This window comes from Delphinus delphis, chromosome 19, assembly GCF_949987515.2.
Source record: "Delphinus delphis chromosome 19, mDelDel1.2, whole genome shotgun sequence".
NCBI lineage: Eukaryota > Metazoa > Chordata > Mammalia > Artiodactyla > Delphinidae > Delphinus > Delphinus delphis.
In genome coordinates this window covers 19,408,864-19,424,627 of record NC_082701.1, presented here as the reverse complement: position 1 = coordinate 19,424,627, position 15,764 = coordinate 19,408,864, and the positions used below count along the sequence as shown (strand labels likewise).

The 15,764-nt window shown below is 51.9% G+C and overlaps 2 protein-coding genes across 2 annotated transcripts; both read left to right on the top strand.

The window, feature by feature from the left end:
- Window positions 1-3,883: 3,883 nt before the first annotated feature.
- Window positions 3,884-5,732, top strand: RAMP2 (receptor activity modifying protein 2). The gene is made up of 4 exons (XM_059998562.2): window positions 3,884-4,084; window positions 4,526-4,591; window positions 5,054-5,165; window positions 5,295-5,732. Exons 1-4 carry the CDS (start codon window positions 3,985-3,987, stop codon window positions 5,548-5,550), a joined length of 534 nt encoding a protein of 177 aa, XP_059854545.1. The 5' UTR covers window positions 3,884-3,984; the 3' UTR covers window positions 5,551-5,732.
- A 4,186-nt stretch (window positions 5,733-9,918) lies between these two features.
- Window positions 9,919-15,031, top strand: VPS25 (vacuolar protein sorting 25 homolog). The gene is made up of 6 exons (XM_059997464.1): window positions 9,919-10,083; window positions 10,298-10,443; window positions 11,349-11,402; window positions 12,102-12,190; window positions 12,939-13,014; window positions 14,416-15,031. Exons 1-6 carry the CDS (start codon window positions 10,031-10,033, stop codon window positions 14,526-14,528), a joined length of 531 nt encoding a protein of 176 aa, XP_059853447.1. The 5' UTR covers window positions 9,919-10,030; the 3' UTR covers window positions 14,529-15,031.
- Window positions 15,032-15,764: the final 733 nt, after the last annotated feature.

Genomic DNA, 15,764 nt, shown 5'->3' with positions numbered 1-15,764 from the left:
GGTGGTGAAGTTTTAAGAAATGCTTGGAAATCACTCAGCATATGTGTCAGGGAACACACTCTGCAGCACATAGTAATTGTTCAATAAATGTAGCTACTATTAAGTCCCCAGCAGTTGATGAGGAACATGGCTTGACAATTTTCTCTGCTTTTTACATATAACTTATAGATATTATAAGAGAGCCAGCGTTTTCTCCAATAACCATTCTTCCCTGTGAGAGGTGGTCAGGCTCCTCACGCCAGCACCCTGGAGATGAGGAGGCTGGGGAGAGACGGAGTAGTTGTGTCCCTACCCCTTTGTCTTCCCTCCCTTAGCCAGCTGGCTCCCTGGCTGTAGCTCTTCTGGTTCTCGCTGCTGCCTCCCTGCCCTCTGAAGAAGCCTGTCTCCTCTCTCCAGATTAGAAAGATTAGCTGTCCCCAGCCAGAACTTCAGGCTTCCCTGACCCTGGCTCTCCCCCACACCTTCTCCTGTGCTCTGCTCTTTATTTTGCAGACAGCTGTGGAAAAGGCCAGCATGTATGATTGTCTCTATGCAGTAGAAAAGCGAATTCCGGGATGCTCTGCATGTAATTTCATTGTGTAGGAGGCCCCCAGTGCTTCTGACTCCCCCTATGTTGTTCTGGACTTGTCTGTGTGCATAGGGGGAAGGCTGAGGATTCGAAGTGGCACTCCTCCTTAGGATCAAGTTACCTCTCCCCCTGCTCCAGGCAGGATGACCTTTGGCCCCTAATAAGAAGGGAAATTTACATGGCAGTAAGATCCCTGCCCAGGAGAAGTCAATATAGGTTGAGGCCAGAAATCTCAGGTCAATGTCCAGCTGGATCAGAACCAGATCCCTCTCTTCCCAAGCCCTGGGGGGTGGGAGTGGGCTAAGGACAGAGGAATAAGGGATTGTGTAGGAAACTCAAAGCCTAGACGCTACTAGATATAAGGAAAAAAGACTGAAGACAATACTACACTGCAGTTAAAAGGAAAGAGGCACATCTGTATATGGTATCATGGAAAGATGACCCAAGACATTACTAATTTTTAAAAAGTCGCTGAACAAGGATATTAATTCCCATTTATGCTTTTTTTAGGTCCAAAATACCTGGGGGAGGTGAGAAAGGAATGGGGTTATAACGTTTTCTGTGTTTAAGTATTCTGCAATGAGTATATACTTATGTATTACTTGCAATTAAAAAGTATGTCTTTAGAGCAAAAAGTATATATTTTAAAGCAGAAACAGGCTCAGAAAGGAAAGGTAACGGCCCTCAGGGGTGGAAAATACGACTTCCCATGAAAGAGCCAGCCCCTGTCCCTAATGAAGCCCTTCTCTGGCCCCTTGCTGCAGATCATGGGACTATTTCCTATGGCAACTTGGAAAAGGTGAGGTCTCTAGTCCCCGTTCAGTCCCAAAGGACCCCCATAGCAGCAGACCGGCAGTTACCAGGATGCCCCCAGGGGTCAAATGAAAACAGCCAAACATCCAACTGGCTAGGAAAAGTGAGAAGAGGAAAATCAGGAGGGGAGGAAATTTACAGATTCTCCAACAGGTTTGAACTCCCAAGTTCAGGGAGGATTACAACAAGCTCTCCTTTAGAGGTCTCCACCTCATGATGCAAGCTTAACTCCAACTCTAGGCTAAAATACCGCTTTCTACCAAGTCACTTGTATTTTCCCTTTTGCTTTTTATATATGAAAATATATAATTATATATATATAATTTTATTTTATATATGAAATGTTTTATATATTTTATATATGAAATATATAAAATATATATTTTATATATGAAAATGTTGAGCTTCAAATATATATTTTATATATGAAAATGTTGAGCTCCAAAGATGTGAAATGGCCTACCTAAGGTTACACAGCAAGACAGAGGCAAAACCTGCCTTCAGAATCCTAACCAATGTTTGTTTGTTTTTATCCATTATACCATACTGCCTTATTTAAAACCCAGCATTTGTTTTTGTCAACTTTAATCTTGATCCCAACCCTAGTCTTTACCCACTGTGGGCTCAGGTGCCTCTGGCCAGTGGAAATGGCTGATTTTGCTTTCTGCCCCTCCTTGCTTCCTCCTCCCATCTTATCACCTAGAAATCTCCCTCTTGACCATGTTTCCTTCTTTTTTTTTTTTTTGCGGTACGCGGGCCTCTCACTGTCGTGGCCTCTCCCGTTGCGGAGCACAGGCTCTGGACGCGCAGGCTCAGCGGCCATGGCTCACAGGCCCAGCCGCTCCGCAGCATATGGGATCCTCCCGGACCGGGGCACAAACCCGCGTCCCCTGCCTCGGCAGGCGGACCCTCAACCGCTGCGCCACCAGGGAAGCCCCCATGTTTCCTTCTTGAAAAGGGCAATCACAGGTGGGAGGGAAGGAACGGAGTTTGTCCCTGGCCTGAAGTGACTCCAAGGCAGCCTGGCTCTTTTCTGCCCGTTGCAGAAGATGACCCTCACCAGGAAGGCTTGGGGGTTCATGCCAAGTGGGCCAATTCCCTTCTCCCTCTGGATGCCTTGCTAAAGCAACCTCTTGATCCTAGCTATGGAGGAACAACGGGTTATCAGTGGCCATGATTTAAGAGCCTAGGACCCCGAGATGAAGATTTGAAGAGAGATGGTGCAAGATAATTTGTGGTGGGAAGGAGTCAGTAAACTGGGACAACAGCAGCAGCTGAGTCCAAGGGTCAGTGTCTGGGAGTAATTTAGGAAAGTTCGGTGCTGACAGCTGTGTCTGGAGTTGAACGTCATGGCCAAATCAGCTCCTGGGATCCTCGGCTGCTTCAGGCCTACAAAGCTCTGGCTCAGGACACAGAGACAGCTGTGGTGTGGCAGAAGTCAGGGCCGCTGGGGCCCCATGCTCAGCCTTGCTGTTTCTCAGCTGTGTGGCTTTAGGCAAGTCCTTAGGAAAGGAAACCAGCATCTGCCTAAGTGAGCGCAGTGCCCTTTCACAAGTGTCACTCTCACTACAGATTAGTGAGGAGGGTAACGTCCCTGTTTCACATGGGAGGAATCTGAGAATTCATGAAGGTAACTGAGGTCATTCCAGGCTATATAGCTGGAAAATGGGAAGATGGAATTAGGACTCAGAGCTTCTGAGCTCAAGTCCTGGGCACTTTCCCCTGGGCTTTAGCTTCTTCCTCTGTAAATAATGTACCCACCTCCTGAATGAAGTCACACATTGTAGGTTCTAAACCTTCCCTTTTCACAACCTTGGCCCTGAGGAGTTGTGGCCACCTTCTTCTTGGGAATGGAGCAGTCTTACTTTTGCCACTGCACTCAATCTGGTTCGTGGGTCTAGGCCCCAGGGGGTGCCTCGAAGGCAAGGTATTCGGACTTTGCTTTCCCCTCTACCTCTATCCCCAGGCCTTCTCCACACTCTGAAGGTCTGGCTCCCTCTTCTCCTCCTCCTCCTCGATTTTGGCAGGCGGGCTGACATCAGTGGGTGTTCCCAAGGAAAGGGAACTCTGAGTCGAGCTCCACGGGCCCCTTCCCCCACGGCCCCGGACAGCCCCAACCCCCAGCCTTAGAAACGGCAGCGTTCAGAGGCCCTCTGAGCTCCCAAACCCCTCCCTCTTTTCGCTACCCGCCCCCCCCCCACGCCCCCGCCGCCTCGCGGAGGAAGGGAAGGAGTTGCTAGAGTTCGGGGAGCGGAGGCTCAGAGACCCCGACGAGTCCTGGGCGCCACGCAGCCGAGCCCAGGAAATGGATGCCGGTTCTGGGGTTACGAGGGGAGCTGTCCAGCCCCGCAGGGTGAGCTAGCAGAAAGGGTGAGCCAACGTCGGCCAGGCGGAGGGAGCGGCGGGCGCCAGGGCCGGGTGGGGCAGCGACTCCCCCTCCAGCCCGCCGGCCCCGGGCGTCGCCCCCGCCCCCCACGTGGCCGCAGCCGTCCCAGCCCCTGCGAGGAAGCGGCGCGGCTTCCTGCGGCTTGGGACGGGGATATAGGCGCCCCCGCCCGGGACCGGCTCAGCGCCGCCGCTCCTCCTCGCCTGTTCGCCGCGCGATGGCCTCGCTCCGGGCGGAGCGCGCTGCCGGCGGCCCGCGGCTCCCCGCGACCGGCGCCGGGCGACCGGCAGCGCTCCGCCTCCTCCTGCTGCTGGGCGGTAAGCGCAGCGCCCCGAGGCCCGGGCGGGAGGCGCGGGAGGCCCTGGAGGGGAGACGGGCTGGACGGCCAAGACCGGAACGGGCCCCGGGGTGCGGATGCGGACAGCGCTGCTCTTTGGACGGTCCCTGGCCCCACCACGGTGAGGGCGCAGCGCGAGCTGCTTCCCACTGGGGAAAAGCTGGCGTGCCCGGGTCCCACAGAGAGGTCTTGGGACGTCTGGAGCTGGCGAGGAGGGAGGGGTTTGGATGTGAGTGGGAATGAATTGGTGCAGCCCCTCTCTTCTGGGCACTGAGGCATCCCGTGGGGGCCTGGATTGCTTCCCTTTTTTTTTCTGAGCGTAGCCCTGACTTCCAAGGGTCTCAGCCCCCAACCCACACACCCCTTCCTCCAGGCTCCAGATCCCCAGCATCCCGTCTCCCTGCCCCTTTTCTGCCCACAGCTGTCCTGAAGCCCCAGGAGTCCCTGGCTCAACTTCTTCCCACCCCAGACGTCTTAAAGTCAGAAGGTGAGTACCCAGCAGCTGTGGGAGGGTGGCCCAGGGCAAGGAGAAGAGAGGTCTGTGGGGAGTGTCCCTTTCTCACAAGCCAGGCCCCAAACCCAACTGGTGCCCCTAAGTTATGCTCTGTTCTCTCTTGGGGTTCCTTGTGGTCTACCTCTCATCCCACAAAGCCTCCAGCCGGCTCTGAGCTGGCCCACCTCACAGGTGGATTAGAAGATCCCAGAAAAAGTGTATGTGGAAGTTCTTGCCAGGCGGGGTAGTGCTGGGCACATGGAAGACATTAAATTTTTCCTGAGCTGAGACTCTCTCCGCAGCCAGGACTGTCTTGCTTGGGAAGGCTTCTGAGGCTCTCCGGGTAGTTCCCATATTTGAAGACAGGAACAGTGGTTCCTCAATGGAAGTGCCTGGACCAGAGGGCTTGGAGGGTGGCGTAGGGGTGTGGTCAACGTGCAGCATCTCTGCCCACAGGGAAAACAGTGGAGGAGAAGTATGAGACAAATGTCCTACGTTGCTGGGATGATTATAAGGTTCACATGGACTCTATCGAAAAGGATTGGTGTGACTGGGCACTCATTAGCAGGTAGGGGCAGTGCTGGAGGGCGGCTTGGGCCAGGGCTAGGGCTTGCTCTTTGTGGGCCTTGAGTAAGTGTGGGACAGTCCTCTTTTTGGGCCCAACCCTTCCCTCACTCTAGTCCTCTCCTGTCCCCAGGCCTTACAGCATCCTTCGAGACTGCTTGGAAAGGAATGCAGAAGAGTTTGGCCTGGGCTTCCCCAATCCCTGGGCAGAACAGATCATCTTTGAGACTCACCAGATCCACTTTGCCAACTGCTCCCTGGGGCAGCCCCCCTTCTCAGACCCCCCAGAGGATGTGCTCCTGGCCATGATCATAGCCCCCATCTGCCTCATCCCCTTTCTTGTCACCCTTGTGGTGTGGAGGAGTAAAGACAGTGAAGCCCAGACCTAGGGTGGCGTGAGCTCTTCAGCCGCCATCTTACTCCTTTCCTCTGCAGGTCTCTCCCCTCCCCTCCCTACTTCCTTCTCTCACTCCTACCCCAACTGCAGATCCTTAGATCAGTGGAAATGGAAGCTGGGTGGGGTCAAGGCTCAAGTTCTGTAATCTTCAAAATAAAACTGTTTTTTTTTGTACACTGTTCCCCTCCCTATCCCAGTGGGGCCTGTGTCCTTCCCAGAGTCTCTGCCATTCCCACAGGGCCTCTGTTCTGAGCAGCAGAGCTGGAAGAATCTGGATAGGCCCACTGTTTTGTTCACTTACCTGCCCCCCACCACCCCTTCCCCCACCCGAAGGCCACACCCATATACTTCCTTCTCTCAAGGCCAGGCCTTTCCTGCGTCTATCCAAACCCAGCTCCAGGAAACGTGCAGGAAGAGACTCCCTTCCGGTCTGGAGAGCAGCCGGGGAGGTGAGGGGGGTGGGATGAGGGAGGACACTTTGCCGTGGCTCCTGCAAGAAGGAAGGGGGTGCCACCCGGGAGCCCTGAATTTTCCCTTTCCTGATGCCTCAGTTTCCTCCCAGGGCCTGGGAATAGGAGCTCTGATCTGACCAACAGGAGTCCATCCCTAAGGACCTCAGGATTGAGGGCAAAGGCAGTGGGGGCTTCCTCTACTAGACTCGCCACAGGACTTCTCCTCCAGGTCCTTGGCCCTCATCCTACATTGTCCTGGACCCTGGGTGGGTGTGGCCTGCAGCCTGGCCACACACTGCCCCCTGGTGTCCACTAAAGCTAACAATCAGAAGATGGACGTGGCCTGGAAGAAGCTCAAAACTGAACCCTGTGATCAGAGACCTGTCATCCCCATAGCAACCACTCGTTCTTCACTGGATGCTTCTGTTAGCTTCTTGAGCCATACCTATGCTCCCTTTCCCACTTCTTAGGGACATACCTAGCGATCCACATTTCTGTATATGGACACTCCTATATGTTCCCTGGATGGTGAGGCCCAGTTCTCCCCATGGAAACTTCACCTCCAGTTCTCCATGGGACAAACCTGCCAGGTCATCAAAAATGTCTAGAGCATAACTTGGTTCTTCAAAAAGACACCCGTTTATTCCTTGTGGCACCTGGCACCTCTTTAGGAACTCTCCTCTCCTTGTTGAAATGTAAGCCTCCCTGAGTACATGAATATCCACTTCCTGGGACGTGCCTGTCTGTTCCACAGATATATGCCTATATGCTTCTAGAACATATCTGTTTATTCTCTGAGACACACTTGTCCTCTCAGGACACATCTGGCTGTCTAGAGACATACCTATTCCCTAGGACATTTAGAGTTTTCACCAGAGAGAAACCTTTGCTCTATTTCCATGAATGCATCTGTCTTCTCCAAGGATATATCTATGCTCTTTTTGACCCATATTTGCCTTCATACATTTTACTAATATACATCAAAGGCATGTTGGTGTAAGACACTGTATATTGCATATTGTGTTGGGAAGATAAGTTAGATAAGGCTTGGCTTCTGCTTTCAATGGCTTTCATCTAGTAGGGAAGCCGACATGTACACAAATAAAAACAGTGGAGGGCTTCCCTGGTGGCGCAGTGGTTGAGAGTCCGCCTGCCGATGCAGGGTACACGGGTTCGTACCCCGGTCTGGGAAGATCCCACATGCCGCGAAGCGGCTAGGCCCGTGAGCCATGGCTGCTGAGCCTGCGCGTCCAGAGCCTGTGCTCCGCAACGGGAGAGGCCACAACAGTGAGAGGCCTGCGTACAGCAAAAAAAAAAACAAAAACAAAAAACAAAACAAAAAAAAAACAGTGGAGTGTGTGATGAGAGTCATGCAAGGGATGCAAGCCAAATGTTTTCTAAGTGCAAAGGAAGGAGGGGCCCATTTAGCTAAGGTGCAGTCACAGGAGGTGAGATCACAGGAGGGTGATTGTGGAGTTGGCACCTGACTAGGCCTTAGATGGAGTACATTCCCCTATGGGAGAGAGTCGAAAGGGAGGTGAGTTAGAAAATTATTGCAATAATCCAGGTTTGAGAGAACAAGGGCATGGACCAAAGGAGTGGTGAATGGGGAAATGGAAAAAAATTAAAAGTAGGGAACTTCCCTGTTGGCACAGTGGTTAAGAATACGCCTGCCAATGCGGGGGACACGGGTTCGAGCCCTGGTCCAGGGAGATCCCACATGCCGTGGAGCAACTAAGCCCGTGAGCCACGACTACTGAGCCTGCACTCTAGAGCCCGTGTGCCACAACTACTGAAGCCCATGCGCCTAGAGCCTGTGCTCCGCAATAAGAGAAGCCACCTCAATGAGAAGCCAGTGCACCGCAACAAAGAGTAGCCCCCGGTTGCCGCAACTAGAGAAAGCCCGTGCGTGGCAACAAAGACCCAACGCAGCCAAAAATAAAATATTAATTAATTAATTAAACAAATAAGTGAGCAGGAAAAAAAGCAATTAAAAAAATAAAAATTAGGAAAGGTTATTAAAAATAGGGGAGGGACTTGGATATGAAGGTGAAGTAGAGGAGAGGTTAGAGCTGACTCTGGCTTTGAACCTGGGTGCCATTAGAAGGAGAAGCTGGCCTGAAGAAAATGGTGTATAATATGAATAACAATGGAACAAGCTGTTATGTACCGTAGAGAGTTAGAAATGGGAGTGGTGGTGGTGCTGCTAGTGGTAGAAAAGGGTTGGAGCTAGAAATATAGGGTTAGGAGTCCCCTGCACAGAAAAGCCATGTGAAGCCATGAAAGGGATGAGAGTTCCTGGAGAGAAGGTGTACTGAAGAAGGCTAAGGTCCTTTAGGAAACACCCACATGTAAACAATGAGGACAGAAGAAGACAAAGGGAAAGATCAAAGAGATAGCAGAACAAGGATAAAGCAGTGCCATGGAAGCGAAGGAGATGGTACCCTTTGAGAGAACTTTTTTTTTTTTTGATGTGGACCATTTTTAAAGTTTATTGAATTTGTCACAATACTGCTTCTGTTTTATGTTTTGGTTTTTTGGCCACGAGGCACGTGGGATCTTAGCTCCCCAACCAGGGATCGAACCCGCACCCCCTGCACTGGAAGGCAAAGTCCCAACCACTGGACCACCAGGGAAGTCCCAAGAGAACATTATCTATTAAATGGTTCATTCATTCATTCATTCATTCATTCAACAAATATTTGTTGGGCACTTCTGTGGACCAGGAACTGTACACAGTGTAGGATGGACTTTGGTGGGGGAGATGTTAGAGATCAGACAGGAAATTGAGAGGGTGGTAGAGTCAAGGGAACTACATATTTTCCAGTAGGGATGACGTCAGCATGTTTGTAGACGAGAGGAGCCAGGGGAAAGGGAAAGAGGGAATATGATACACAGAGAAGTCCTGGAGGAAACTGGAAAGGAGAGGCAATCAGCTGCCAGAGGGTTGACCTTGTAAAGGAAGAGTGATACTTCTTCCTTTGAGTCCAAAAGGAAGGAGTAAAAGTGAGAGAAATTTTTGAGAGATGAATCCAGTGTGGTGACAGAGAGGAAAGATTAAGAGGTTCACATGCATGGCCTCAGTCTCATAAAAATAGAAGGGAAGGGCATTCTGCAGAGATGGAGGAGATGGGAACAGGTGGAATGGCATGACGAGTGTGGAAAAGTTTGAAGAGTTACCTTGAGGGATGTGACAGGGAGCCAATAAAAGACAAAGCGTCACTGGGCTGCACTGATTGCCCAGCAATGAGGTCAGTCAGGGAATCTGGGGTTCAGTCAGCAGGTTCCGGTGAATTTTTTTTTCTTTTCTTTTTCAGTAATACTCCTGCACCCAGGCGTGAAAAAAAGAAGATCGGGGTGGGGTGGGGAGGTGGGCAGGGATCAACGACTCTGGTTTGGAAACTGAGCAGCAGGTAGGCAGGCAAGGGGACGGAATTGAGTAGTCTAGGCTGGGGAAGGAGTCAGATAAGACCAAAAGGGGTCCAGGGACTTGAGGCTAGAAAGGTGAGGACGTGGGAGAGGTGAGAGAGAGGTGGCTGTGCTCAAATACGGCAGCTCTGAATAATGGAAGCAGAGCCATTTCAAGCGATAAAGCTACAAATGAGCTCCTGGGGAATGATGGAGTCGAAGGACACAGGAATTGAGGGCAGCTGCGAGGGACTGAAGTTAAATGACACAAATGTTGACATTAAAAGAAGCCTAGTATAGTGGAAACAAGTCTAGGCTGGGTTCTGGAGACCTGGGTTCTACTTGCAGTTCTACTAACTGTGCCCACTTTGGGGGAGTGACTGCCCTTCTCTGGGGTGGAATCAGAAGACTTCTCAGGGCCGTTTCTGCTCTAGACGGTAAGGATTTGGGGATAATAGGAAGGGACGGGTTGACGAGGACGATCCCTCCCGTTGGGCAGCCCCTCTCCCCAGAGGAGCCCGGAACCTTTCTGCTGTGCTTTCTGCCCGGACGTGCCGGAGAGGAGACCGGAAGTCCTTTGCCGGCGGGTTCCGGGTTTCCTGGGCTACTACGATGGCGATGAGTTTCGAGTGGCCGTGGCAGTATCGCTTCCCGCCCTTCTTTACGTGAGGCTCAGACCCCGAGAAGCCCCGCTGGGCCTCCCTCCCCTCCCTAGGACCCCGGGCTCAGCACTGATGCTTCAAGTGGGGAGGGGGAGAACGGATCCGGTCGCCGCCACCCTCAGTCCCTCACTTTCTCCCCCGAATGCGCCCCTGGCAAGTGCTGCCGCTCGCTCTCTCACTTCCTCTAATTCTGCGCCCCACCCGCTTCACCCGGCAGGTTGCAGCCGAACGTGGATACTCGGCAGAAGCAGCTGGCCGCCTGGTGCTCGCTAGTCCTGTCCTTCTGTCGCCTGCACAAACAGTCCAGCATGACGGTGATGGAAGCTCAGGAGAGCCCGCTCTTCAACAACGTGAAGCTACAGCGTATCCTCCCTCAGGCTCTTCCACACCCCCCACACATGCACTTCCCCACGTGCCCAGACCTCACACTCCTCTTCACCCACAGAAGGCAGGTTCCCACCCCAACTGGCCTTGGGAAAGAGCCAGACTGTGTAGCTGACATCCATTCTACCTCCAGCTCCAACCCAAATATAGCACCAAGCCCTCTTGTCCGCGGCAGTGATGAGTACCCAGGTGTCATTCAGATCTTAGAATTTCTGCCCTGAAGCCAAGTACCAAGTTTTTCGACCTGAGCCTTTTTGACTCGTTGAAACTTTTGTCCTCTGTATGAGGCTCAAACTCTGGCATTACCTTTAGTAATTTTCTCTGCCTACTCTCCTTGTCCCAGGAAGTAAGGGTTGTTTTCTTTTGCTGCCTGATTCATCCCTAAAATATCTAGAGAATGGCTGGAGGAAGGAGAGATGACAGAGAGTGAGAAATGATAGTACCTTTCATTCTCCTAAGCTCTTCCTTTTTTTTTTTTTTTTGCGGTACGCAGGCCTCTCACTGTTGTGGCCTCTCCAGCTGCGGACTCTCCAGGCTCCGGACGCGCAGGCTCAGCGGCCATGGCTCACCAGCCCAGCCGCTCCGCGGCACGTGGGATCTTCCCAGACTGGGGCACAAACCCGCGTCCCCTGCATCAGCAGGTGGACTCTCAACCACTGCGCCACCAGGGAAGCCCCTAAAGCTCTTCCTTTTAATTACACTAGTTTCTCTGTACCTTCCTCCCCCCAATATGCAGAAAATGCCAGTTTATATCCTGTTGGGGCACTGCACATCTATGTGTGTAGGTGGGAGAAGAAGGGTAGTTTGTAGCATAAGCCTGGCTCTGAGAAACTTTATCCCACCCAGTTCATTCCATTAATACCATTCCCTTAACCTTAAACCAGGGAAGCTGCCCGTGGAATCAATCCAGGTTGTATTAGAAGAACTGAGGAAGAAAGGTGGGTTCAGTTCCCCAGATTCCTTATTTTTCATCCTAGTTGGGTTTTCCTGAGGGCAGATTAGCACAAGTCTTTTCATTTTTTTTTTTAACCCTTCAGTGGCTTTTTTTTTTTTAATTAATTAATTTTTATTTTTGGCTGCGTTGAGTCTTTGTTGCTGCGCGCGGGCTTTGTCTAGTTGTGGCGAGCAGGGGCTACTCTTCATTGCGGTGTGCGGGCTTCTCATTGAGGTGGTTTCTCTTGTTGCAGAGCACGGGCTCTAGGTACGCGGGTTTCAGTGGTTGTGGCTCGCAGGCTTTGTTGCTCCACGGCATGTGGGATCTTCCCGGACCAGGTCTTGAACCCGTGTCCCCTGCATTGGCAGGCGGATTCTCAGCCACTGTACCACCAGGGAAGCCCCCACAAATCTTTTCTTTTAAGAACTTTTTTTTTTTCCTCTCCTGGCTTGGAGCCCAGAGTGTTCTGTACAGTAGCTCAGTTCCCTGGGTTCTTTTCCCCCACTGGTATACAAAATTGAAATCTCTCCATCTGTGCCCCAAGACCTGAAGAGGAGAATGGATGCCTTGCAGATAGTAATAGTAAAACAATCCTTGAATTTCTTTTTCTGAAAGCTGAGTCTCTTACACTCTCTTCCACCTTGGTTTTTGCCTCATTGTCTCTTCTTATAGCATGGTGCTTTCATAAGTATCTGTTTTGCAGGGAACCTCGAGTGGTTGGATAAGAACAAGTCTAGCTTCCTGATCATGTGGCGGAGGCCAGAAGAATGGGGGAAGCTCATCTATCAGTGGGTGAGACTATTCTGACGCAGTGACCCATGGCAAAGGAGAATGAATCTGTGCTCAGCAGATGCCTGGTGTTTTCAGATCCACACTGAGCAGAGTGGGAGGGGGCAGAAAGAGGAAGGTCTTCCAGGCAAGCCTCTTTCAATGACTCAATTTCCCTGGCTGGAAAGAACTTTCCTTTTTTTGCCTGTAGGAGGCCAGAGGCTATGTGAGGCCATGTTTGGAGAATGCAGTACTGGAAACCACGAGTACTATTGTTGGCTGGAGCCTTTGGCCACAGGAGATAAATGGGGAAAGGAAGGGAAAAAAAACACAAAAACCTGGAGCCCCTCCCCCACTACATCCTTATGGGGCTGTCCACAATATAAATGAGACTTTCTGAACAGTGTGGGTGTGGGGACAGACTCTCTCCCCTGTCACCACTAGCCCTAAACATTCCCAAGGGAGAGAGGAGGGGAAGAAGCGCCAACAACCCAAATATAACAAACACACACCACCCATTCTTGAACAGGAAAACAACCAGAATGAGAGGTCACTCCTCAGACACGTGAAGGCCTGTGGTTTAGTGGTTCCGAGCATGTGTGTACATGTATAAATATAGCACCTGTAGGGTTTGTGGGTTTTAGGCCACTCCTCTGCTGAGGTGACAGCTCTGGTTTGGGAACAAGTATCATTCCTGGGTCAGAGAGGTGGAGCTGGTGAGTTTACCTTCTCCCAGGAAATTCCTGTTCAGTCCTGTTTTTTGTGTCCATAGGTTTCCAGGAGTGGCCAGAACAACTCCGTGTTCACCTTGTACGAACTGACCAATGGGGAAGACACAGAGGATGAGGGTAATGCTTTTTCCCTTTCTCCCCAGTTTTGTTATCTGAATCCTCCTCTGTCTAATTTTTGTTTACTTGACATTCAGATTTCCCATTTTTCTGCCTCTAAATTCCAAATACTAAATACAAAGGTTCTTAACCCATGTCCAAGATTTCCATAAACCATCTGAATTCACATGCAGAGATTTTGTTTGTGGGGGTGTATGTGCATTTTTCTCAGCATAGAGTCCATATTATAAGATTTTGAAGGGCATCTGTGACCCATGAAAAGTTAAGAATTATTGGTAGAGATGCCGAATGAGGAACTAGGGCAGGAGATTAAGCCTGAAATTTCATTCCTTGCTGACCCAGGCTTTCTTTCACCCTTTATTCTTATAGAGGGCTCAAGATCTGTAGGTGTCAGCTGAAGGGATTGGGCCAACACTCCCATCCCCACCCCCTGCCCTTTAGAATACTATGGTTTCTGGCCAGACAAGGATTTGTATACTGTTTGATTTTTACATAGTGTAAATACTCTCTCAGCTCTTTTATCTCTGACTTCATATTCTGATCCCCAGGATCACCAAAAGTACCAATCTGAGCTGGGGAAAAAGGGGCACCTCCCCTTTCTGCCAGGCCTGGCTGCCCCAGCAGAGTTTACAGCTCTTGGCTTTCCCCCCACTTTCCTGCAGGCCTCTGCTTGCTACTCCCACCATCATGCCATGACTTCAGTGCTGCAGCCTTGCCCAGCCCACCGCTCAGGCCAGGCAAAGCTGGAAGCTTCCTCAGAAAGCAAGCTCCCTGACTCAAGAGCTGGGCCCCTGCAGGGGGTGAGGTGTGCAAGCCTGTTAGGGCTTGCCTCCTGCCTCTCACATCTCCCTGCAGTATCTTGCCATATCTCCAGATACTCAGGGGGCCCTTGGCTCCCAGCCTTGTTCCTTTTCACTAGGAAAGGGCAGATATCTGTGCTGGACCTTAACAGTCTCCTGGCCAGAGGCATGGCTATACCTCTTCGTGTTAGAACAGGTCCTCCCAATGGGTACAGGTGCAGTTAGGGTCAGCGTACAGTGACAAGGGACTTGACCTCCCTACACTTGATTGTCAGGGCCCCTTCTTTGTGGCCCACAAGGAAACGGTGTTACTCTTGTATATCAGACACTAGTGGGCGGGGGGGCGGTTAGTGCGAGGGTGTGTGGGGGTTGAGTCTGACAGAAGAAACAGGAAGGGGGAATAAGCATGAACTCCCATTTCATGTTGACTCAGGCTTTCTTCCACTCCTTACTCCTAAGGAATACCCAGGAAGGGTGGGTGGGGGCAGCTGTAGCAGTACAGCTGGCCTGGAAAGTTCTGTTTCCAGCTGGACTGCTCTTCTCAGAGGTCTTGAGCCCCAAGGAGCTGAGTGTCCCTGACTACCCATCTCTCCCTGTCCAGAGTTCCACGGGCTGGATGAGGCAACCCTACTGCGGGCTCTGCAGGCCCTACAGCAGGAGCACAAGGCCGAGATCATCACTGTCAGCGATGGCCGAGGTGTCAAGTTCTTCTAGCAGAAACCTGTCTCCCTTTACTTCTTACCTCCTACCCTTCCAGGGCTTTCAAAGGGAGACAGACCAAGTGTCCCCACAGATTGGATCCGTGACTCCACCAGACTCCAAAGGGCTGCAGTCCAGGGGTGGGTTTCCCACTTATCCCATGTGTCTGTCCCTGGGATAGGGTGAGGCTGAGGTGCCAGGGAGAAAAGATGTGCTGCTCCCTGCCTCACCTCCTCTCGTGAGCTGGGGTCTGTAAACCTAAACACAAACTTCATTTGTGTCACACACGTAAGTACATACACACATGCACCTGCACAAGCTTCTGTTTCTTCCCCCTCCCACCCCTTTAGCTGCTGCTGCCTCCTCTCTCATGCTGCTGGTGCTGGATCTTTCCTAGGGGATGGGCGAAGCCCTGGCTGCAGGCAGCCTTTCAGGCAATGTGAAGATAGGAGGCCCAGGAAGGGGCCTGGCAATGAGAGGTGGGGCCGGACACTGATTTATGATATTAAAAAGCTTAACCCTACTGCCTGCTGCTGAGGTTATTACTGGAGTGGGCAAAGGGAAGGCTGTGAAGTGTTAACCCCCTGAGTGAATCCCAGCCTAGGGGAGGGGAGAGAATGCCTATGGCCTTTGAAAAGGTCCTCTCGTGCTGGCGGGCTCCAGCGAGCCTGTGGTTTTACATCTGCCGGGTGGGCTGTGCGGGGGAGTGCCGATGGCACACAGCTTGCGGACAGACTGCTTTCTGTCTCTAAAATGGAGTAGCTTAACGACTTCCCCCTCCCTCACCATCTCCCCGTGGAAGTCCTGAACTACTCTGAAGCCCCTCCCTCCATCCATCTGCTCTGGGTGGGGTAGCTGAGGCCAAGGGGAGCTGAGGGGGAGTAAACCGGATATGGACTTCGGTTTAGTAGAAACTTCGGCAAACAGACGGGGAGGAAGGAGAGCCCACAGAGCAAAAACAGCCACTCCGGCCAGGATGCGGTCAAGGTGGGGAGGTGGAGAGGATGGGTGACCTGGTCCTTGGTTTGGGGGAGGGGCTGGCTTTGGGGTGCACACACCCATCCCTGTGCAGCCCGGAGGGACTGGGAACTGCGACGTCGGAGAAAACCAGATCTTTCCATTGACCTCTGTATTGTCGGCCTGGGGCCATTCCGGACGATTAGGAGGGGGTGGCGCTACCTTATCTGGGTCGTGCAGGCTGGTGGTAGCCTCCTCCTCACCACCCCCCTTTCTAGGGCCAGGGAGCCGCGG